Below are 23,683 nucleotides of genomic sequence, written 5' to 3'. Positions count from 1 at the left end.
AAACATAATAAAATATTTTTTTACAGTGACAGTATTTAACCCACACATACTGTGCAGTTACCATAACTGTATAACTTTGACTTAATTTTGTTGTCAGGATATAGCACAGCATACAGTGATAATAATTAAAATATTTATAATCATATATAATTATAAAAATGACCAAATGTATATGTGATTTGACACACACACACACACACACACTTGGGAATCAGAAAGTGTCCAACTTTTTCCAAATCCACTGTTCTGCATCCTCCTCCTCGCAGATGGACAAGGCTAGAGACAGATGATGCTGAACAGCCCCATCTTGTCGTAGTGTTTGTTTATTTGTTTTTTAATTGTGATGTGCTTAGAGAAAGAACTAGAACTGTTCGACGTCATTTCCGGTGGAATATTCCAGTGACTCCAGCTATGCCTTTAAAAAGAGACGCGCTGAAAATACGTTGAAAAGCGTTGTCTGAGACAGAAAGGTGCAGTCTGTAAAATAAATGCCATCTTTGTCCCTTTAAGGTCATAACTGTTTTTTCGGGGACCCAAATTCACTAAATGTGATTTATAAATACTGTGTCGTCGAAGCTGACCACCAAAAGCCGTTATTTGTCTGCGTTAATTTTGAGTCGCATCGTTCTGTGCTTGACCTTGAAGGTAAGTTTGTTCTCAGAGCGTGACATATACGTTAAAGTTTTAAAACGAGACATTTGATGAGACTATATGATGGACTTCATATTCTTATTCATATACGCAACGTAAACTATTTTATATTAAAAGGCTCTTGGTCATAGGCTACCCTTAATTTAACGACATAATGGAAGAAGACTTTATATTTTAAGGGGCGCAATAATAACCACTATATATTCATTCAGTGTTTCTATAATAAACCGCAGAAATCATTCGGTTGCGTATTTTTAATGCTTTACGACAGGTGAGCGCAGAAACCACAACCTGCAACTTGATATACAGATTGCTAAGACATGTGACCAACTGGGCGGCAACGTCATCAGAACGCAAAGAATTATGGGTATGTTTGGCCAGTTTACATGGGTTGGCATAACAGGCTAGTGTTCTGGCATGAAAATAATGAAAAATTAGCGTGGAAAAACAGAATATAATCGAGCAAAATGGAGCGGACTAAAGAAAACATTGTCGGACCATACCGCCTAAAACTAAATCCTAATGCAAAGACGAGATATGACGAGAAAAAAAGGGAATCAAAAGACTGGATCCTTACGAGCAGAGCGACTGGTCAAGGGACGTCAAACTGTTGCCCAACTTCCAGCACCCCATATATTTACAACTACACGATACTAAGTGTTAGTGCATACACACACGAAGTTTTCTATGGACTTTTTAATAATGTAAATGTATTCATCTAAATGTGTTTACATGTTAAATTTGTAAAGAAACTGAAATTACGTTGGATTGTTACTACTATTTAAGTTATGTAATTGTGTTTGCAACCAAAGAACACTGATTTTGCACAATTCTTCCTTAATACAGATAAAGGAGGCAGAATTTCATTCGGTCTTTGTGTATTTTATTTACAGACATGGCTAAAAATTATTACATGTGAGAAGAGACATTAAAAAATATTTTGGAAAACAATAAACATTAACATATTAGATGTGAGCATGGTATATAATTCTCCAAAAAGGCTTGAACCGGTCTGTGTTCGTAGCTTTGACCTCAGTATGGCCGAGGTACAGAGAAGGGGTCCAGTCAGGATCACACTCCAACATTTCATAGGCAGGTTTGCCTGCAAACACAGTCACCAAATAAATTGCTATGTAGCCTAGATGTACAACATTTAAAACTGATTAACATTACGCTTTAGTACGTTGCTAACTTAAGCTAATGGTCTGGTTAAGTCAAACAAAACACGCTGGTTATTGGCCCACAACATAACATTTACAGAGAGTAATTGTAACTTACCTTTGTGAAAATGCTTTGAACCACACCATCGTGTGTGGTGGAGTGTTATCGAAGGTAATCTTGGGCTCCTTACTGCTGCTATCCATGCCATTCGTCAACTATTTGTCACCTCTGAAACATGGCTTGTACTATTATTTTTTCCACGCTGGAAAACGATAAAAGAATATTCCGTTCTTAAGCTTTACGGCACTTCTATTCCAGTTTATAGCGTTCTTCCCTCCATGCATAGAAGTCTGGCGCGTTATGTTTGTGCCGCGGTTTCCCAATAATGCTTTGCGTTTCACTGATGTCAAAGGAATATCCAAAAATAATCCTATACAATATAACTATGAAGTCAGGATAGTCTCATCTATCGCAAGCCGTTTTAGCATTTAAAACTTGTTTTTGACTATCCATAAATATAATTTCGGATAGTCACAATTGTAATTCCAGATATCTATATTGCAATTATGACTCGTCGTAATTGGAATTAAGATATCTACAATGTGATTATGACTAGTCGTAAAATGCATTGAACATATCTACAATGTCATTTTGACTAGTCACAATACACATTCCAGATATCTACAATGCTATTACGACTAGTCATAATCTTCCATTGACTTCTATTGAAAAATATTTGCAGATATCTTCAAATTAGTTTTGACTAGTCATAATTCCAATTCAAGATATCTTTAAATATGATTTGCCTAGTCAAAATTCTAATTAGAGATATCTCAAATTACAATTTGACTAGTGATAATTCAATTAGAGATATCTTCAAATAAGTTTTGACTAGTCGTAATCCCAATTCAAGATATCTTTAAATATGATTTGACTAGTGAAAATACAATTTAAGATATCTTTAAATTCAAAATTTTTAAAGATATCCAAAATACATTTGTAGATATCTGCAATTCATTTATGACTAGTCAAATTACAGTTGTAGATATCTTGAATTGGAATTTTACTAGGCAAATCATATTTAAAGATATCTTGAATTGGAATTATGACTAGTCAAAACCCATTTAAAGATATCTGTAGTTTAATTATGGATATCCAAATCAGATTTTTTGACTAGGAAGAATTATATTTAGAGATATCTGCATTTAGCTTTGTGACTAGGCGTAATTGCAATGTAGATATCTGGAATTAACAATTTGACTAGTCAAAATACTTTTATAGATATCTACAATGTGCATGCAAATACACCTTTGTTGAGCCCCACCTTAAACATTTTATTTAACCAATCCTGGCTTGGAAACTGTTGTCATCCGCAGTCTTGTCAAGAGTTGTATAATAAAGGTCCTGCGTCTTTGGGTGATTTTAAACTGTTTTATACAGAAAGTTATTCAAAAGTATGGAAATAAAAAATGTAGCTGGAGCATGTGTAAAAGTGGTAGGCTATACAGAGAGGACTTAAATAGGCATTTGTCCTGTTTTATATCGTAATGTTGAGACGTGTGTGCTGTGGATTAAATTTTGTTAGCCTTTATTTACAAACGAACACATGCATAAGCCTCATGTCAGCTGTTGCAACATTTGATAAAATGTTAAAAGAATCAGTGTCTATTTACACTAAATGCAAGCCTGCCTTGTTGTCAGAGATCACTTACACTATCGCCCACCAACATGTGATTGGAATAGTCAATACTCATAAACGACGCAAAACACATTATCGGTTGTAGTGGATTAGTGGTTAAAGCGTGTACTTTCTAATGCAATCGACCCGAGTTCGCGTCCACCTTTTGCCAAACATTTTTCTCTCCTTTTTTCAAATCTCATATCGTATCGGAAAAGGCATTTATTTTCAATAAAAATTAAGGAAATAATTAAAAAGTTGAAAATAAATATTTGGTAGGGTTAGGGTAGGTGTAGGGAGGCCTTTATTGTCCCAGTAAGGTGGCATCCATTTAAAAAATTGAATTAAAATGATCATTTACAGTCACTAAGTTATTATTGCGTACTGTTTTATAATGTACTACGATACTGAGGTGCAGATAATTGACACTATTTGAAATAAGTAGTAGAAAATCTTGCTATTTTAACATAGTGTAAATATAATCTATAGTTATTTGCACTTAGTGTAAATGGCACATCGTTAAAAAAAATACTGCTATTTTCACTTAGTGTAAAGAGAATCCATTGCTATTTACACCTATAGCCGCTGCCTAAAAGAATACATTGGCGCTCATCACTGAACACAGCAGAATATCATCATCATGGATCTCTTGCTATAATACAATACAATACTCCCACCTTGTGGGCTATTTATGGAAACTCGTTTCCGCCACTAAATAAAGAAATTAATTAATAAAGAAATAGCTACTTTTATCTCAGTTTTATATTTATATATATATATATATATATATATATATATTATATATATATATATATATATATATATATATATTTATATATAATCTCGCATTGTCTATATAGCTATCGCAATTCTGAGAAAAAAAAGTCAGAATGAATGGTAAGATAAAATCTGCAAATTAGGCCTACCTTCATTTTTTTTAAGGTAGGCCTGTCTTTCTTTAAATAAATAAACATTTAAATAAACATTGTTTTTCATTATCTAAATATATAATAAATAAATTCAGACGAGCAGTTTTGCGATTTTCTGCCTTTATTGAACATTACACTGCATTTGGTCTATTTTGCAACATGATTCAGTTAAAACGCAGTGCTTTTACATACATGCACGCTGGAGACATTTTACCACACAAGGCTGCATCCAGATTTATTTAATAATCCATGAAAAACTTCATCCGGTAGCTTTTCTCTTCGTGACAACAAAAGCAGACTTTTATTATGTTGTTAGCATTTAGCAGAGTAGGCGGGGGAGGAGCTGAGTAAATTTATTCTGACGCCACACAACAGCATTTCGACCAGGAGCAATTGCAATTCAGATATCTTAAACTATAATAGTGACTAGCCGAAATTGAATTAGAGATATGTCTAATTATATTTGCGGATGTATGACGCGTCTATTGAAGATATCTATAAAGTAATTACAGATATCTTAAATGGAGTTTTGACTAGTCATAAGTATGTTAGAGATATCTCTAATCCGATTTCTTACTAGTGCAATTATAAGTTACAGATATCTCTAATTGTCATAGTGACTAGTCGAATTATAATTATGACTATCCAAATAACAATTGTGGCTAACCGAAAAGTTGTTTATACTATAAACTAATCAAACTGAGTTTACGCAGACATCAGGCATACGCATCATCAGGCTTAATGATGTTGAGTGCACAGTTGTTTATACTATAAACTAATCAAACTGAGTTTACGCAGACATCAGGCATACGCAGCCTGTTTAACTGCAGAAGAATTGCGGAAGATATAATTGTTTTTGTTTGTTTGTTTTTTGGTCATAAAATGCCACTTTCACTATACATACGGGATACTTAACCTTAATAATAACGCATCAATCAGTGTATTGGCAGGTGTAATTATAACAACTTATGAGAAAACCAGTTTTTCCTCTTAAGCGCGACAGTGTATTATAACTTGTGTATAACAAGTGAAAAACAGTGACCAGACTGTGAAAAAAAAACAGCATCAGAATTAAGCCAGAAGTGCCGAATGTAAGCCAGACTTGGCCCACACTCTGTTGCTATTTGGATTGCAACCTTATGTAATAGACATGTGGTCCTGAGGCAGGAGTCAACGTGAATGGATCTCATCGAGCCTTCAGACATCACTGTAGTATTATAAGAAGAGTTATATATATCTTTAATTCATTTGATAGTCTGTTACTGACTAAATAAAATAGAGCTCTATAATTAGCCTTTATTAAAAGCAAACAAACAAACAAAAAAAAATGTTAAACGTCGCGGGAAGGTCTTGAGGAACTCTGAAAACAACAAAGCTACTAATGTGATTAAAAACGGTGATAGTAATGAATGTCCTAAAATGTAATTATATGATAATTATTAATAGATGTAAAAATGAATAGAAGAAATCCAGCTTTAAGGCCGGATACCACACGTGAATAAGGTACATTTTTAACTAATAGATATCACCTCATTTACCTCCACATCCCAATTATATCAATACAATAACACAAATACAACTGAAACTTCAAACTGAAAAAAGAAAAAAAAAAAAAAAAAAAAAATGGTGTATGGAAGTGCTACTGAAGTGAATATTACTGGCTCAATTTATCAGAAAGAAAAGAATTGTCAGAAAATGGCCTTTAAAGATAATAGCCTATGTGTTGTAACTGAAATCTACTGATGCAAATAGATAAAGTGTAATGGAGTAAAACACTTGAATGTGTATTTTGGATGTTTTCTTTCCACTAATCGGAAGGAAAAATTAAAGCAAAATAGTCGCAGTCCATTTCAAAATGAAAAAACAATTGTTGTAGTGTTTTGCCTTAAGTTTTAAGGTGGTTCTTTAAGATTAGGCCGTACAATTTGGCACGAAAACAAAAAAGCACCATGGTATTACAGTGGTGTGCCTTTGTGGGCTGGTTAGCTTGTGAGGCAGGACTTGAAAGCACAGATTACACCCTGTTTTTTGCTGTACATAATATTATGTTGTTCTTATCATCATTCGGTAAAGCTGACTTTCTTATCTGATTTCGTTTCAGTGCTGTTTGACGTGGAGAGATCTGTTGACCATCATGATCCTCCTGACTCCCACATCTGGTAAGTAGATTAGTACTGTATGCAAAACAGTGGCACATGGCATTTCTGCTTTTCTTAGAAAAGAAAATGGCTGTTTATGTTTAGGATTCTTTTAATAATGAGTGGCACTAACTGTGTTCTTGCAGTCAGTAATCTTGGCAAGGTTTGGGATGGTTGGCACAAGACTGAAACTATGTGAAGCTGTAGAATAAATAAACAAGTGTGGACTTCCTCATGTGTAGAGGACAGAGCTACAGCTTTAGAGGCTCGGTTGCACTTTAACTCAGTGTATTGAGCTGGATTTAAGCCCATTTTTGACTATGTATCCATCCCCAAATAAACGGTTAAGAGGTTGATGAAACATATTTACATGCAAACTAATGCCAAAGCAGTTTTTATAGATAAGCGAATAGTTGTTTCTTAGCAGATGGCTCTTATATCTGTTAACTGGAAAATATGGGCCATGATTTTTATGACTATGGTGGTGTTTTTGTCCCATAGTTGCTTAGACTATCTGCCAAATAAGTTCTTGGTTTTTACTGTTACATGGTTACTCTGAGGTTCAGTTACACAACTTGAGTGATGCCTTGCCTATTTACAGTATTATACAGTGTTCTAGAAGCAGATAAATGTTAATCCTGTCAATCCAGGCTTCTGTCACATGGAGCAGAGGACCTAGACATGCACAAAGACCTGTGGTAATGGCTACTGGGGTCTTTAGAAAAAATATAGTTGCAATGCTCTTTGATGTTCCTGTTAGTTGTTAAGATTACACTCCCACAACAAAAAGGAAGTCCTTCTCTTTCATCACCTCATGCTTCATTATACTTTGGACTAAGTTCTAGTTCTTTCTCTAGGTAATATGTAATTTGAGGTTTACTACTCTATCTAGTGTTATCTAAGGGTCTGTAAACAGGAAGCTCAATATATTCATATTGTGATTGTTAAACTATTTGACAGTGGCACAAGCAAACACAGTGCATAACCAGTGATTTTGAATTTCTAGAGCCATGGCATTGCATTTGTAGAAATCTAAGATGCCATTAGTTTCATAGCTTACTGCAACACTGTCATGCCACGTTTCATCTGTTAGTTCTGATAGTCCAATACTAGTGTATTTTGCATCATTTTGTGCGACACACTTTATTTTGTGAAACTTGGATCATTTTTTTTTTTTTTACACATAATAGGCTATCCTTACTTTAATTAAAAGCCTTTTTGGATGTACTGTAAAAATGAAAGGTTACATCAGACACTATTAGTTGAACTATTATAGGTCTATACACTACTGTTTAAAGGTTTGGGGTCAGTTGAGTCTCTTATGTTTACCAAGGCTGCATTTATTTAATCACAAATTCAGTGAAAAGTAATAATTTGAAATAATATTGCATTTTAAAATGACTTATGTTTTAATCAATTTTAAAATGTAGGCCTAATACATTTTTGATAGGAAGCTGAGTTTTCAGCAGCCATTACTCCAGTCTTCAGAGTCACATGATCCTCTGATGAATAGAAAGTTCAAAATATCAGCATTTATTTGAAACAAATATTTGTTATGTCAATAGATCAATTTAATGGATCACTGCTGAATAAAAATATTAATTGATTTAAAAAAAAAATTCTACTGACCTCAGATGTTTGAATGGTAGTGTATGATTTAATTTTGTTTCCCTACCAATATAGTCCAAATTAGGTTACTTGATTTAAGCAGCTTTATTCATTTAAGATTTTCAACAAATATCACACATGCTTCATTAAACCTTACAGACTTCATAGAAAACATTTAACATGCGAAGTTATTGCCTCAAAGTACAAAGAACGTTAAGCTCTCTGGTGAATTCTGTATGTTGGCATGTGCTGTGTCTCATTGACTGTTTTCTTTCAGATGAAGAGTCGCTTGAAATCAACTGGCTTTGGAATCACATCAAGTTCAGGTTACAAACACAATAGTAGGAACCCTTCATTAAAGGTGGAGTGTGTAATTTTTATACTTTAGAAAACTCCAAGTTTCTTATGCCGAGACAGTTATAAGTAAAACATTCACTGGTTGAGTCCCCTTAAAAGTGTAAACACTCTGGTTTAATGGCACTATCAAAACATCGCTCTGTTAGTTTGAGCAGCCGGACATAGCAACATTAGCTCAATGAATGGTGTGGGTTTGGGGCAGAGCTATCTGTTTTGCTGACCTGTGGCAAACAGGGGGGAGGGTTTGATCGCTAATGACACTAATTACACACTTCACCTTTAAACCTTTTTGATGTCTTTGTAAATGTTAGGCAAGTTTTTATATGTATTACTGAGCTTTAAATATGTACACTTAATGACACATGTGCATGTGTTCTTGCATGCTTCTCTCTGCCTAGAAAAGCAGCACATGCCAAAGAATGAAAGTTGACCTGCAAAGAAAATTGCAGGGATTGTCATGGATAGACATTTTTTTTGTGTTTTTTTTTTTGTGTTTTTTTTTTTCATAATACATTGTATGGACAAACGTATTGGGACACACCTCTTAATTATTGAATTCAGGTGTTTCAGTCAGACCCATTGCCACAAGTGTATAAAATCAAGCACTTAGCCATGAAGTCTGCATTTAGAAACCTTTGTGAAAAAAATGGGTCATTTTGAAGAGCTCAGTGAATTCAAGTTGGTACTGTAATAGAGGATGCCATTTTCGCCAGTATATCAGTTCATGAAATTTTATACCTGCTAGATACCCCACGATCAACTGTAAGTGTTATTATTGGAAAGTGATAGAGTTTAGGAACAGTAGCAACTCGAAACAGTATACCGTATAAAGTCAAAACAAGGTCACTGAGTGCTGAGGACATAGAGAGCAAAAGTCGCCAAACACTTTGAATGAATCCATAGCTAAAGAGATCTGAACTTCCACTGGTGTTAATCTCACCACAAAAAGTGTGCAGTGGGAACTTTTTGGCATGGGTTTCGCTGCATGAGCAACTACACGCAAGCCTCACATCACCAAGTACAATGCCAAGCGTCAAATGGAGTGGTGTGAAGAATCATGGAGTGAAGTTTAGCTTCTCCGTTTGGCAGTCTAATGGGCGAGTTTGGGTTTGGAGGATGCCAGGAGATTGTGACCTGACTGACTGTATTTTGCCAACTGTAAAGTTTGGTGGAGGATGGATAATGGTATGGGACTGTACCACAGTGCACAAATCAAGGTACAAAAAGAGATGATTTAATGAGTTTGATGTGGAAGAACTTGACTGGCCTGCACAGAGCCCCGACCACAACCTTACTGAACAACTTCAGGATAAACTGGAAGATTGCGAGCTAGGTCTTTTTGTCCAATATTGGTGTCTGACCTCACAAATGCTCTACTGGATGAATGGACAAAACACTCCAAGATTTTATGGAAATTCTTCTTAGAAGAGTGGAATCCATTATAGCTGCAAAACAGAAGAAACTCCATATTAATGTCTCTGTATTTGGATGTATGTATTTATGTCAGGTGTCCCAATACTTCTGTCCATAAAGTGTATCTGCTAATGGGGGATTTGATTCTCTACTAACATCCCAATAAAGACCTTTCAAATACTTATTGCATAGTAAATAAAATGTGACACATGATTGTGTGAATGTCTCTAGCAAAACACACATTCAACTACTTGAAATGTTTATTTAAATTTTCTGCTCACTGATTTTCTCCAACACAAAGACCTCTTTGTGTGACTGCATCGAAAATCACTGCAGTGTTCCAGTCTTGGTCACACATAAAGAAAAGCACTTGAATTTTAGCAGGTCTTTCTTGCTTATTTACCTGTTTTGAGAACATTTACTGTTAATAGTCTTTTCATTTTGAAGCACAGTGTGAACCTGAATGAACACATTTAGCTATTATCTGTATAGTGTGGCATTCTCAATAGCTCTTCTATGTGAAACTGCAGTAACAGTGCTTGGATACAGTAAAAACTGGCCATTTAGATGGTTGATTAATGAATGATTTATGAGAATGTTGCTTCAGGATATGTATCTGCAGTACACCGCATGATTGCCAGTTGTCGTGGGTGTGAGTAAGTGTAACCTCTTGCACAAAGACAGACATCTCATTGTAAAAATGGTGATGTCAGCCATTTTTAACTCTTTTCCCGCCATTGACGAGTTATCTTGTCATTTAGAAGACAATGCTTCCCCTCCAAAGACGAGTTTTTACGGCTTTTCATGTTTTCACTGTTATACACTCGGGGGCGCTATTACACATCTACTGAACGAGTACAAAACGTCTCAAACAAAAAACACATGTGAACAGGACGGAAAAATTAGTGATCTCTTATGTTAACAGATGCATATGATGAATAATGCGATCATCAGCAATAGACAGCAAATAAAAAAAAAATAAAAAAATTTATTAAAAAAAATGATGATCCAGGAAGTGTTATATAGCTGTGCAAGCTTTGGAGGTGTTGATGGAAGTGATTTACTGGTTTTATGCTTTAATAATCGTACTGAATATTATCCAGATGTAGTTTTTAATAAAAATGTGATTTTCTCACCTTTTTGCTCAAAATTATAAATTTTTATGAAACCTAGCTATATTCAAGTGTTGATAAAAAATAATGCTTTAAGCTAGAATAAAACAGATTATTTTGTTTAAAAGTAGAGGCTTGATCCTTATTTTGGTTTATCGCATATTCAAATATTCATACAGCAAAATATTCTATAGGCCATTAAATTTTAGTGAAAATCTTCAAAATCGCTAGTGTTGGCTGGCAACTTTTTCAAAAATGCTGGCGGGGAAAGAGTTAATAACCCCTCAATCAAATGTTTGTCAAAGCAGAATCAAATTCTCTTAGTGCAAGGTATTTATGCTTTAACCATCACTAGGGGTTTCTGGGTGTCTTTTAGGCCTTGTTCACACTAGCAACCCAAATGTGTGTGTGTGTTTTTTTTAAAGCCCAAATGCCATGATGTATATAAGCAAAAATCTTATTTCCAGATAGTTTGCTGCATCTGGTTGGGAAAATGACAGCGACTTAATTAATTTTGTTGCTTTGACAGTCTTGCATTGGATTTGAACAACAATTGTCTGCAGTGTGAACGTAAGATTTTTCTATAGCTTTAGTTTGTCAGATTAGAGGGCCGATGGGCTGAATGTGATTTTTGAATTTTAAATGAGTCATAACTTCAGTAATGTTCTCTCCCAAAACATCCTTATAATTCCTGTTAAAAAAATGGCAATTGATGTGGTAATAGTGCCTTGTGGTTTTGGTGTACAGAGGAATTGTAATCACATTGTTTTGGTCATATCTAATAAGTGAGCAAGAGTTTCATTCTGTTGGTAAGTGTATGTCTTTTTACCTCAGCATGTCTTTTTTTTTTTTTTTTGTAAATATTTAATTAGCCTTTGAATGTTGTAATTACTGTCTAGTTGAAATTATATATTGTTCAGTGCTTGTTCTTTTTTTATTTAAAAAAAATGTTTTTAATTGCTACAGTGATGTTTATTTATTTTTTTTACCCTTTTTTCAAAATTACACTTTGTACAATATATATATATATATTTTTAACAGTTAACTTTCTGGTGAGGGCATAGCATCCATAAAGAATATCTCAGCTTATCTTGACATAGTTTTACATATAGTTTTATTAATGTAATAGATTTGTGCAAAGGCATCAGATAGAGTCCTGCATGTTAAAGGATTAGGTCCAGAATAAAAAATTCCTTATAATTAACTCATCCCAATATCATCCAAGATGTTCATGTCTTTCTTTCTTCAGTCAAAAATAAAATAAGGTTTTTGAGGACAACATTCCAGGATTTTTCTCCATATAGTGGACTTCAGTGGTGGCCAACGGGTTGAAGGTCCAAATTACAGTTTTATTACAGCTTCAAATGGCTCTACACGATCCCAGCTGAGGAATAAGGGTCTTATCTAGCGAAACAATCTGTCATTTTCTTAAAAAATAAAAATGTATATTCTTCAGTCATTTTCTAAAAAAAAAAACAACAAAAAAAAAACCTTTATATACTTTTTAACCATAATACTTTAAAAGGCCCTGCGTGACATCGGCAGAAGTGCTAACCCATTGTTTACAAACGAACGTGCAAAGAAAGTCAAACACCCTTTACAAAAAGGGAACATCAATGTCGGACGATTTTAAAGTTGGAGGAGAAAATTAGATGTTTATCGCCCTGCCCTACCTTTTTGAAGCAAAGTGTTCAGACGAAGAACTAACTGCTCTTGATTTTTTCATCGTGATTATATAAACATGAAACATTGTAAGGATGTGCATGCGCATCACAGAGCTAGTGCAAAATGAGCATTTGTGGTTAAAACATATATACATTTTTATTTTTCGTGTAGAGCCCTTTGAAGTTGCAAAGAAACTGCAATTTGGACCTTCAAACCGTTGGCTACCATTGAAGTCCACCATATGGAAAAAAATCCTGGAATGTTTTCCTCATAAACCTTTATTTCTTTTCAACTGAAGAAAGAAAGACATGAACATTCTGGCTGATATGGAGGTATATCATATGATATGAGTAAATTATCAGAACATTTTTATTCTGGAAGTGAACTAATCCTTTAAAGAGAATCATAGTTTTTAAATTGTTTTTTTTTTTTTCGACACACATGGCTTTAACACTTTCTGCAATAAGTGAGAGTCATTGGTGGTTATTTATTTAATATGTTAATATTACTATGTTAATAAGTTACAAATAATTAAAAACATAACAAGTTTACACCATTGAAAAACATTCAACTCAAAATCCAATTAAAAAATATTATTAAACTTAAAATAGACTTCAGTGGAATGCAGTCAGTTCATACTCCCTTGATATATTTTTATGTAACTGAGCACTCTCCAAACCATGCACTGGTAAATGGAGCTGTTGTGTAATTGCTCATGTTTCTTTTTGGTAGCCTTTTTCCAGGACGCTTACAAACTGCTCCTGAACGAACAAGCTAACTGGGTGCATCTAAAGGAGTTTGCCCGTAAAAATGCTGCCAATGCTCTTTCTGTTGCCAACATGATCATGGGCATGGCCTCAATCCTCTGCAGTCTCAATGGGTATGCATTCATGCTTTTGATTTCGCAGAGAAAACCAAATGAATACAAAAATATAACAATAAAAATTCATAATGAATGTTGTGTTAAAGCAGAAAGAAGGAATTTCAAACAAAAGCTAAAAAGTTTGCACTTTAAAGTGAAGTTTGTTTTGTTTAACTTTCTCACTGTTTTGTAATTTCTTTATGGCCCTGCCACCATTATTATTCTCAGTCATCATCATGCCGCATGCTGGCTGGTTCTGATCGGTTACCTGCTGGATTTGGCAGATGGAGCAGTTGCTAGGCAACTAAATGCATGTTCTGCACTGGGTGAGTAGTGTTGAGTGTCCTTCAATACAAGTGAGTGGGGCCAGAGGTGAGTCTTGTTGCTTTAGACATCTTTAGATGCTTTCATCTACAGTCCCCTTATGGAGCACCACTTATAAATAAAATGAAGGGAAGGAATAAATGATCAGTAATCCTCAATGATTAACTGGATTAATAACCTAAATGTAAACATGTAAAAAAAAAAAAAAAAGCAGTTGGCAAATTGTTTGGAAAAGCAATTAGCATTTAAATGTTATTATTATTATTATTATAGATTTAACTAAATTTTGAAGCATTAAATATATCAATGAATATATTTATTAATTTTTTGTTTTAAAATATGCAATAAATGAGAGTCATATAAGTATTACCACCATGTACAGTGTGTTTTACCAGGACCACGGTGTTACAACACCAAACAACAAGGTAAACACAGATTAAACAGGGTTAAACAAACTATTAAAATTGTAATAAAAACTACAAATAATTAAAATTATGTAAGAATCAAATAAGAACTAGAATAAGGACCGATAATATTACACAGATACACAGGACTACAAAAAACTGCATATGTGCAAATAAGGGAAAAAAGCGTAGTATAGAACAAAGCACGGTGAGGACAATGCAGCGTTTTCAAATTCAGCTATGTCTGTTAGGTTTTAAGGTCACACTTTGTATTAGGTGGCCTTAACTACTATGTACTTACATCAAAAAATAAGTACAATGATTGTGTTCATATTGTATTGCAAAACACTTTTGCTGCTATTGAGTTGGGATACAGGTGAGGTTAGGGACAGGTTTGGTGGTATGGGTAGGTTAAGGGTGGGTTAAGGTGTAAGGGATGGGTCAAGACTCAGCAGTGTAATTATAAATGTAATTACAGATGTAATTATACATAGGTATTTTTAAAAATAAAAGTCAATAAATTACACCCGTATAAACACAATAAGTGTATTGTACCAAAGACTATAGAATACCCAAGAAATGTCAATCGCAAACGTTCAATATGGCCGCTCAATCACAGGAAGCCCCGCCTTCTGAATGAAGGAGCCAATCGCTAAAGTCACCGTGTCAATGCAGCTGCCGTTAGAAGCGTCCGGTTGCTATAGAAACGTCAGCGTTCTGAGACGTGCTCTTAGGAATGCGTATGCGCACTGGCTGATCCTGCCTGAATAATAAGCTTTTTATAACGCAATTTGAGCAAAATAAACAACATTTATGACACACAGTTATCAGATTTCTTTTGAATTATGAATTTAAATGTAAGTACATAGTAAACAAACACATTTATAACTAAAATTAATTTCAAACATCTCCACCTATTTACATGAATTGACTAAAATGAACTTTGATTGTACCAAATTATGAATTTAAATGTAAGTACATAGTAGTTAAGGCCACCTTATATAAAGCGGGACTGGTTTTGAATATGTCTGTTAATTTGTCCATTTTAAAAACAAGAAGTTTGCTTTGCGCCGATAGCCTAGTGGGCAGCGCACACTGACATATAACGCTGCTGTGTTACGGGTTCGAATCCTGGCTCGAGGACTTTTCACAATCCTACCCCCCTCTCTCTCTCCCACTTTGCTTCCTGTCCTATCGTAATAAAGGCAAAATGGCAAAAATAAATCTTGAAAAAGCTGGAAGTTTGAATTATTAAATTGTTCATTTATTCCTAATTTTTTTTTATACCTATGCTATGGTAAATTTCTGCCAAATTAAATAAAAATTATTAATAAGTAAATCCATAGATTTTTTTTTCTGTTAGTGTAATATTTAAAATGAAGTCAGTGAAATAAACATTAATTTATTACTTCTGAGTTTTTATAACAAACAAACAAACAAACAAAAAATATGTAGGCTTTCTCTTACAAACCACACAACCTTTCCAGCTCTGTAGTGGAAAGCCAGTGGCTGGTGTGCAGATGGTCACGTCCACTCAGCTGCCTGAAATAGCTTTTTGGTGCCCTCACAATGCTAAGTCACTTGTACTCTTGAGCTGCATACTGTTGCCTGTTGTTCTGCATGATCTCACTGATGGGTGTTGTTTTGCTTCCCTTTTTTGTCAATTGAACAGTTTTTTTGTGATGAAGCAACCTAATTCAGGGGGATTATGTTTTGATTGTCTATTCAATTCTGATGCTTTGGACCCCCAGCATATCTAACATTGCTTAAATTGTTGACCATGAGCTTGAAATTCCTGCCCGTTTGTTTGGACACACTCCAATGTCCCAACCTGATGAAAACATTGCAACCTGACTAGCAATAAAGCGAGTCCTGAATGTTGTTTGGATATTATGATAAGCTCTTTTGGAGTAGCATGAAGATTTCTCATGGTTTTCATTTTTGAGTGAACTTGTCTCGATCTGGCAGCGATGAGTTGAGGCAAGGATCTAAATGCAGCAGATTATTTAATAAACAATAAGGCAGAACCACCCAACAGCTATACAATAGAATATACAGACAACGACCAACAAACCAAGACTGAACCACAGGGGTATAAACAAAGCCACTAGAAGGCAAGCCTGCAACCATTAACCAAAAAAAAAAACAAACAAAAATGCCGTAAAAACAAACAAAAACACTAAAGATCAAAACCCCCTCACTAAAAACTAAAACCATGTGAAAAATGTCAAGTTCACTGCATAAAATATGAACCTATAAAATATGTCCGAGAATTTTACTTGTTATTGTGGCAACAATTCCACCCCCCTAAACATGACGCGGTACGAAACGAAACATGATTGATTGCTTTACCTGTCAGTCATAGGGCTTCTTGGGCTACGTGAGACTAATGGAGGAAGGGCTTCACTACACTAAATAAACAGCTTTTTAGAGAAAACAGCTCATTTCATGCATCGACAGCCTATCGGCTAATCTTCAACATGTTTACAAAAATAAATAACACTAAACAATAACCTTTTATATAAACATTTACTTCATTATATAGAGTTCACACCAAAAAAAAAAAGTAAATTTTTTAAGAGAAGTCACTGACTTTTTGCGACAGGTGGGATTCAGCTAACGACACTTCTCATTCATTCCTATGGTATAAGTAAACAGTGACGTCAAGGTTGTAATGTGATCAGTTATTAAGGCACACATGATCCAAGTTGACCGTTACGCTTTCACCAATAGTACGACAATCTCCGGTACACAGGGGGCTAATGAGGAACAGGTGAGGCTAATAAATTACCATTAAATAAATGAGAGTGACTATGGAGGCAGGAAGAAAGAGCACAGGAACACTTCCAAATAAGAGTCAGTGAACAGGACAGCAGAACATGGAACAGAGCTATCCCTTTAAGTATGACAGCATTTCTAGCTGGCACCCTTGACAGTTGCTGTAAGTCTTGCGCCATGAATGTTGTTTTTAAGACAGTGTCTGTGTCAACAATATACTGCAGTGTACTTTTTTTGTACTGCAGGTGCAAAGTTGGATGATTTTGCTGATTTCACAACATTTGGAATAGCAACATCTCTCATCTTAAGGACACCCAGTCTTTTGGATAACATCCTGTGCATGTTGTATGTGCTGTCTGTCTATACTCGTCTCTGCTTCTTCTCTAGTGGTGAGGAACTTGCACAAAAATTGTTTTCAACACACACACACACACACACACACACACACACACACATATACATACATATGTGCATATACATATAAGTAGCACAGATGTTTGTAACTGTGTATCAATCAATCACTAAATAAAGTGGCTTTCAGTTAGAAGTATGTCTGCTGTTTTCTGCAGGTATCCCATTCATGTACCGTGGCCTACCATGTATCTACTCCTCTGCCATCCTGGTGTGTGTTTCTCTGCTGACTGGAGGAAATACGGCAGTGCTGAGAATCCTAGCAGTGGCCATGATTCTCTTCATGGTCAGTCAGAACTTCTACCCACATGACAGAGTGCTGGAGTCTCAGGCCTGGAAGAAGGTGGTCTACATCGGAGGTAAAGCCAAGCACAACGCTATAAAGTACACTATGAAAAACAGATATTCATTTTGAGATGCATTTTAGTAGTGTGAGGTATTGGTGCTTTTAAATATTAAGTGAGTGTTAAATGTAAAAATAGGGAAATGAGCATGTACACTGAAATATTTACAGTTATTTACTGAATAACGATGTTCAACTTTTCTCCCTCTCTTTTTCTAGGAGTTGCCATGGTGTTTTGCTCCTCCTTCCCTCCAGCGTGCGTTTACTACCTGTTATGGTCAATTTCCTACATATTGTTTCCAACAACCCTGTGGAGCAGCAAAGTGTAAAGGGGTAATGCCCTATAAGGCTTCTCCTTCCTGCAAAGGAAAATCAAACCGATTTAGAAACTCGCAAAACAATTTTTAAGTCCTTTTTGTTTTGAGGTGATGAACTTTATGAAATCGACATGATTTAGGAGGCTAACAGAGATCTTGATTGCTGCTGATGTTTCATCGCTAAGGATGAAAAATGCGCTTTATCTCTGCTTCACATGTATTGTCATGTGTTTGCATGGCATGTTGACAGAGACACCGTAAATGACTTGGATACACTGTGTGTGGTGTTTGTTGCACAGTTCTGCCTAAATGAATCAAAAAGGCAAGAAGCAAAGTAGAGATTGTCAAATTTGCTGTGGAATTTATACTTGTAGGATTACTGCTTTTTGGTTAAGAACTTTTCACAACTCCGCTCTAAATCATAATCAAAATTTCTGCTTAACTATTATAAAAAAATAAAAAATAAAATAATGACCATAAGGGAATTTTATACATATGATCTGTGTAATTTCATGTAAAAAACACTACAGTATGATTAAGGTAGTGGCTATCATAATATACTGTAGTTTATCTATTGCCTGGTTGATGTGTAACCTAAAATACTTTATGTCCCTTATAATATTAGGTGGGCCTTTGAAACAAATGCCTCGTAATAATATGACGGTTGATTTAGTTTTGATAAATGAGTTTATCTGTACCATTTCACCTCTGTTTTAAGGGGTTCTGCTTCCTGACTCACAGCTATCGGTAATTGCTTGTGTTTAGCGAGTGACCTTCCATTGAAATTGCTATGTACTGTTTACTGGTACAGTGGGAAGTTGATACCCTGCAACATAACAGTATTGAGGCATTATTTTGTGTTCTGTACACCACTTGTGGTTAATTTTTATTAAAATTTAGTGGTGTTAAGAAGAATTGTGTTTGTGGTTTTTAGAGGTCAACCCACAAAGAATGTGCCTGGTGTAACCTTTTCAAAAGTGTATCATGCTATCGATTTCCATCAAAACACTGCAGGATTTTCACCTTTGTGTTACAGCAAAAAACAGCAACTATATACAGGTTTAGTCAAAGTCAGAGTCAGTTAAGATGTTGATCTGTCCCATAACAGACAAAAAAGGTGATCAGATAGGTTTCTTTAAGTTATTTTAATGAGAATCTGTCATTTAAACTGTCAGAACATTTAATTCAGCAGACACAGCAAACAGTTAAGCCCAGTTATAAACACATAAACTAATGCTTGTATAGAGATGAGGGACAATGAGGCAATAGAAAGCTAGAAAAAATTACCAAAGCCTTTTTACTTATAAATACTGAACTGCAATTAAAATTTCTGATTTTATTTTCAGTTTAAGCATACATTTATTGACTAGGTACTTTGACCTTTGAGTAAAAATTTGGCATACAGTAGATATACTTGAACATGAGTAGGCCTATCATTTCTATTTTTATACCCCTCCCTCACTATTGTTAACAATAAATCTGCCATTACACCAGATAGGGTGACCGTATGTCCTCTTTTTCTTGTGTATTTCCTGGCTGGGATTTCTAAATTTCCTTAAATGACTGGGTCTATAATGTCTGTAAATGTCCACAGCATGCCAGCAGGAAAATAAAGCCAAAACCTGGAATCTTTTGGAATTTTAGAAATCACCTGCCAGGACATACATGGGAAAAAGAGGCTATATGGTCACCATACTTTAGATAAATAACATAGCTTTAGCCACCACTTTAAGTGAAAAAAAAAAAAAAACCAGTAAAATGACAAAGGTTCAAAAAGCTTTTTATATTTTTAGTTATAAATTAGTAACATTAATTTAGCTGGAAGCACTGAGATTAATTTTAGTTGACCACTATGCATCCAATCTCCAGTTTGGAGAAATAGGGCGACCTCTAGTGACATTCTGCTCGTTGTGACAAGGCTAGACTTTATTATTATTAGTTGATGTCAGTCTTAATAGAACTAAATCAATTGTCCCATTTTCATGCACTGTAGAAATGATCAATTAAATGTTTCTTTGACTGAATAGATCTCATGGAGGCAGTCCTGCTTTCCTCCTGTATTCACAGATGTCTATTTTCTGTCCAGTGCAAAGTGGTTTTGTGTCAGCGAAGTATTTGTATGAGTCTAGAAGCCGAATAATAGCAGAATACACAGGCCGGTCCTTGAAGTTCCACATGCAGCAGTACTTTATTAAGTCAAACCTGTAAGACATGCCAGAAAATGTCAGTTTATATTTTATCATGAACATTATATTATATATAACAAAACACTTCCACATAATAGAAGAAAAAAACAACTGCATTAGATGTTATGTTAAATATAAAGCTTACAATGGGACTCCACAGTTTTCTGGTCTTTTCATTCGGTAATGGGCTAAAGTGTTTGGCAGCACTTCAGGTGGATCCAGGTCAGGATAAGGAGGAGACCCTTTCAAAGGAGAAGGAAGGTAAAAATAAGACTCCTAAATTGTTTGCGTCATAGTATTTTTTGATAAAAAAATTTCAAGTAACAACCTCTAACTAATCCTACCCAGAGTTATCATCTCATAAAGCAAGATTCCAAAGGACCATCTGAAGAAGTACGACAGCACAACGTTAGAACATTGGTCAAAATGCAGTATTTATTTGAAAACTTTGTTGTTGTTGTTCTGATTGACTCACACATCACTTCTGTCTGTTAGGGGGAGCCTCATCATCCGTTCAGGGGCCTTCCATTTTACCGGCACATTGGCTTCTTGTTCTTTGTCCACCGTTCTCGACTGTCGGCTCTTAAAAGCCAAATCCAATCCAGAGACTTTCACAGAGAGCCCTGAACTAATCAACATGTTCCGGGCTGCAACATCCCCGTGAATAATTCTGTGGTAGGAGTGTAAATAGTCCTAAGAAAAATCATTAATAAATCACTGACATGTCTTACAGTTGATTTTTGTTTTACTAAGTATGAGTACACAGTGGGTAAACAACTCACCAGTCCTGCTGCTACCTGTTTAGCTACAAGATAAACAGACCTCTCTGAAAACATCTGGAGGTTGTCACTTGCACCACATCTGTCCTGTTCAGTAAGAGTTACATTCAGAATTGAGTTATGAGATGTATATTTTTGTCAACAGAAATTCTCAGAAAAAAGGAACAAATGGGGTGGGCTGTCACTGGGGTGAAACCCTGAGGTAATACCGCTAAATTTATTTAATAATTATTTAGGTATTTAATAATACCTACACATTAGTTCCTTAAAGGTATGTATTACTTGTTTAAAAGTATATATTTAAGGAAGTTTGTTTCTGCCATGGGATTAAAAAAATAAAACGCTTAATTGTGACTTCTTATTTTACAATTCAGACTTTTTTTTATTACTATAAATGTCAGAATTGCAAGATATAAACGTGCATTTCTGAGAAAAAAGTTAGAATCGTGAAATAAACTTGAAACTGAAAGAAAAAAAAATTAAAACTGAGATAAAAAGTCGCAATTACACATTTTATTTGTATTAAAACACAAAAGAAGCCAAAAAAAAAAAACATTATTGTGAGATATAAACTCAGAATTCTGAGAAAGCAAGTCAAAAGTATTTATCTCACATTTCAGACTTTTTTTTCTCTCAGAACTTTGACTATGATCTATAAAAAGGTAACTGTAACATTTTGTCTCACAATTCTGTATTCAAAAACTGAGAAATAAAGTGAGATAAAAAGTCACAATTACACTCTTAAAAATAAAGGTGCTTCGCGATGCCATAGAAGAACCTTTTTTGTCTAAACGGTTTCATAAAGCATCTGAAGAACCTTGCTGTTTCACAAAAGCTTCTTTGTGGCAAAAGAAGGTTCTTCAGATTATAAAAAGGTAAGAAAGAGATGGTTCTTTAAATAACCTTTGACTGAATAGTTCTTTGTGGAACCAAAAATGCTTCTTCTATGAAGAACCTTTCAAACACCTTTATTTTTAAGAGTGTACCTTTTTTACTCTATTATATTTTATTTTTTTATTCTGTGGCAGAAATAGGGTTCCATACATACTAGTATCTTTTGAAAGGGTAGCACCCCAGTGACAGTTTTGCACCTTTTTTTCTGCGCGTATACTGTGTTTTTACCTCTCGAAGACTCCAGAGAAAATGCAGGAGGTTTCCTGGAACGCTTGCCTCCAAAACCAGGTACATGGGCATCCGGCGTGTCTGGCAGTATAACATCTTGACTATATTCTCATGTTTGCTCACTGCTACGTGGAAAAGGACAAAATCCACAAATTCCGTTGCCTCCGGTTGATTAGACCCTTCTGTAACAAGAAGATATATCCAGCATTTGTAGTTTTGTGGTAAATTCTTAGAAGACACTTTTTCATGATTGATTCGTGTTCTGTACCTTTAAGAGTTTTAATCACTACAGCAGTGGATGTGCTGTCTTGTTTTAGCTGACCCATGCAGATTGGCCCATAACGTCCCATCTGAAGCAGCTCCACCCCCTCCAGAGTGCACTGAGCAGGCATCTCCCACGGATCCAGAGCATCCTGTGCAGGCCGCATGTCCCCAAAGCCTGTGTCCAAAGGTACAGGTTCTCCTTCTAAAAGTTAATTCAACATACTATTTCTCATGATATGCCCTCAAAAAACCAAGCACCAAATATTTGACATCTAATATTTGCATTCAAACAACATGATAGATCATTTTTCCTTCACACACCATTTACATTTGAAGATGAGCCTGTGTTAATCTGAGCTGATGATCTTTTGGTAATAAAGCTCCATATTATCTGAGACACAACGATCAGGGTGCTGAGAGCCAGCAAGCTTGGGATAATGATGACTGCCAATGGACCTGATCCTTCTTCATCTGTCCATTTATGCAAACACAAAGCAGAATTTTACCATCGTATAACAGCAAATGTGAAAGCATTAAAGGTAATGTTAGACTTGATTGTAAGTACTGAAAGAAAAACAGACTCTTACGTACAAGAGATTGGGTCAGAGCTAGAGGAGCTGTTACATTGGGCCTGTAAAGCCATAAGGGTGTCCCTTTAACATTTCCAAAACTGGCCTGACAAATGACATTAGCACAATCATTTCAATAAAACGAGCTTTCAAAAAATACAGCATGTATGTAAGTAGAACTGAAGTGAAAGACTTTGAGGATCATGATACATAAATATCTCCTGTCTCTTGCTCCAAGCATGTTTTCTTTGCTGTATACATATCATAGCTATGTGTGTGTCTGTTGTGAGTGCATGTCATCCTTACCTTACCGGAATAAAGGTGGAAAAGAATCTTTTGGACTGCTTTTGATAGAAGCAACTTGTTTGAGCATAAGGTTTAATTTTGACTTTGAGAGCAATGACCGTGAGGGTGACTGACTGCCCACCTGACTTAATGATTAACTTAAGTACAGAACCATTTTAACTGTTGCCATGAGTGGTTTGCTTTTTTGAATTGCAGTCAAATTCAGTATGTTGAATATTTAAGGTTTTTGTGTCTATTTATTAAATAAGGGAATTTTGAACACAAATTTTATAGAGAACAATAATGTTTTTTTTTGTAAAGTGAATA

At 35.1% G+C, this 23,683-nt stretch overlaps 2 protein-coding genes across 9 annotated transcripts; one reads left to right on the top strand and one right to left on the bottom strand.

Moving 5' to 3' along the window:
* The first annotated feature begins 377 nt into the window (after positions 1-377).
* On the top strand, positions 378-19,066 carry LOC122142034 (transmembrane protein 269-like). 7 transcript variants are annotated; one of them, XM_042751476.1, is made up of 8 exons: positions 378-644; positions 6,514-6,578; positions 8,443-8,491; positions 13,445-13,592; positions 13,803-13,900; positions 17,326-17,469; positions 17,650-17,850; positions 18,054-19,066. In XM_042751476.1, the coding sequence occupies exons 3-8, from the start codon at positions 8,443-8,445 to the stop codon at positions 18,161-18,163; spliced, it is 750 nt and encodes a 249-aa protein (XP_042607410.1). In that variant the 5' UTR covers positions 378-644; positions 6,514-6,578; the 3' UTR covers positions 18,164-19,066. The 7 variants fall into 7 exon arrangements, with proteins under 7 accessions (XP_042607410.1, XP_042607409.1, XP_042607413.1 ...); XM_042751475.1 differs by having other exon boundaries at positions 378-645; positions 6,521-6,578; XM_042751479.1 differs by lacking the exon at positions 8,443-8,491.
* A 406-nt stretch (positions 19,067-19,472) lies between these two features.
* On the bottom strand, positions 19,473-23,495 carry si:ch73-206d17.1 (tyrosine-protein kinase STYK1). Of its 2 annotated transcripts, none has more exons than XM_042751466.1 (10): positions 23,378-23,495; positions 23,094-23,177; positions 22,824-22,973; positions 22,507-22,704; positions 22,239-22,420; positions 21,120-21,203; positions 20,813-21,030; positions 20,682-20,722; positions 20,483-20,579; positions 19,473-20,353 (listed from the first exon to the last, which is right to left on the bottom strand). In XM_042751466.1, exons 2-10 carry the CDS (start codon positions 23,143-23,145, stop codon positions 20,182-20,184), a joined length of 1,194 nt encoding a protein of 397 aa, XP_042607400.1. In that variant the 5' UTR covers positions 23,146-23,177; positions 23,378-23,495; the 3' UTR covers positions 19,473-20,181. The 2 variants fall into 2 exon arrangements, with proteins under 2 accessions (XP_042607400.1, XP_042607401.1); XM_042751467.1 differs by having other exon boundaries at positions 23,383-23,479.
* Between the last annotated feature and the right edge of the window lie 188 nt (positions 23,496-23,683).

This window comes from Cyprinus carpio, chromosome B23 (genome assembly GCF_018340385.1).
Source record: "Cyprinus carpio isolate SPL01 chromosome B23, ASM1834038v1, whole genome shotgun sequence".
Classification (NCBI taxonomy): domain Eukaryota; kingdom Metazoa; phylum Chordata; class Actinopteri; order Cypriniformes; family Cyprinidae; genus Cyprinus; species Cyprinus carpio.
Note: the sequence above shows the minus strand (reverse complement) of the source record. Positions and strands in the feature narration are given on the sequence as shown.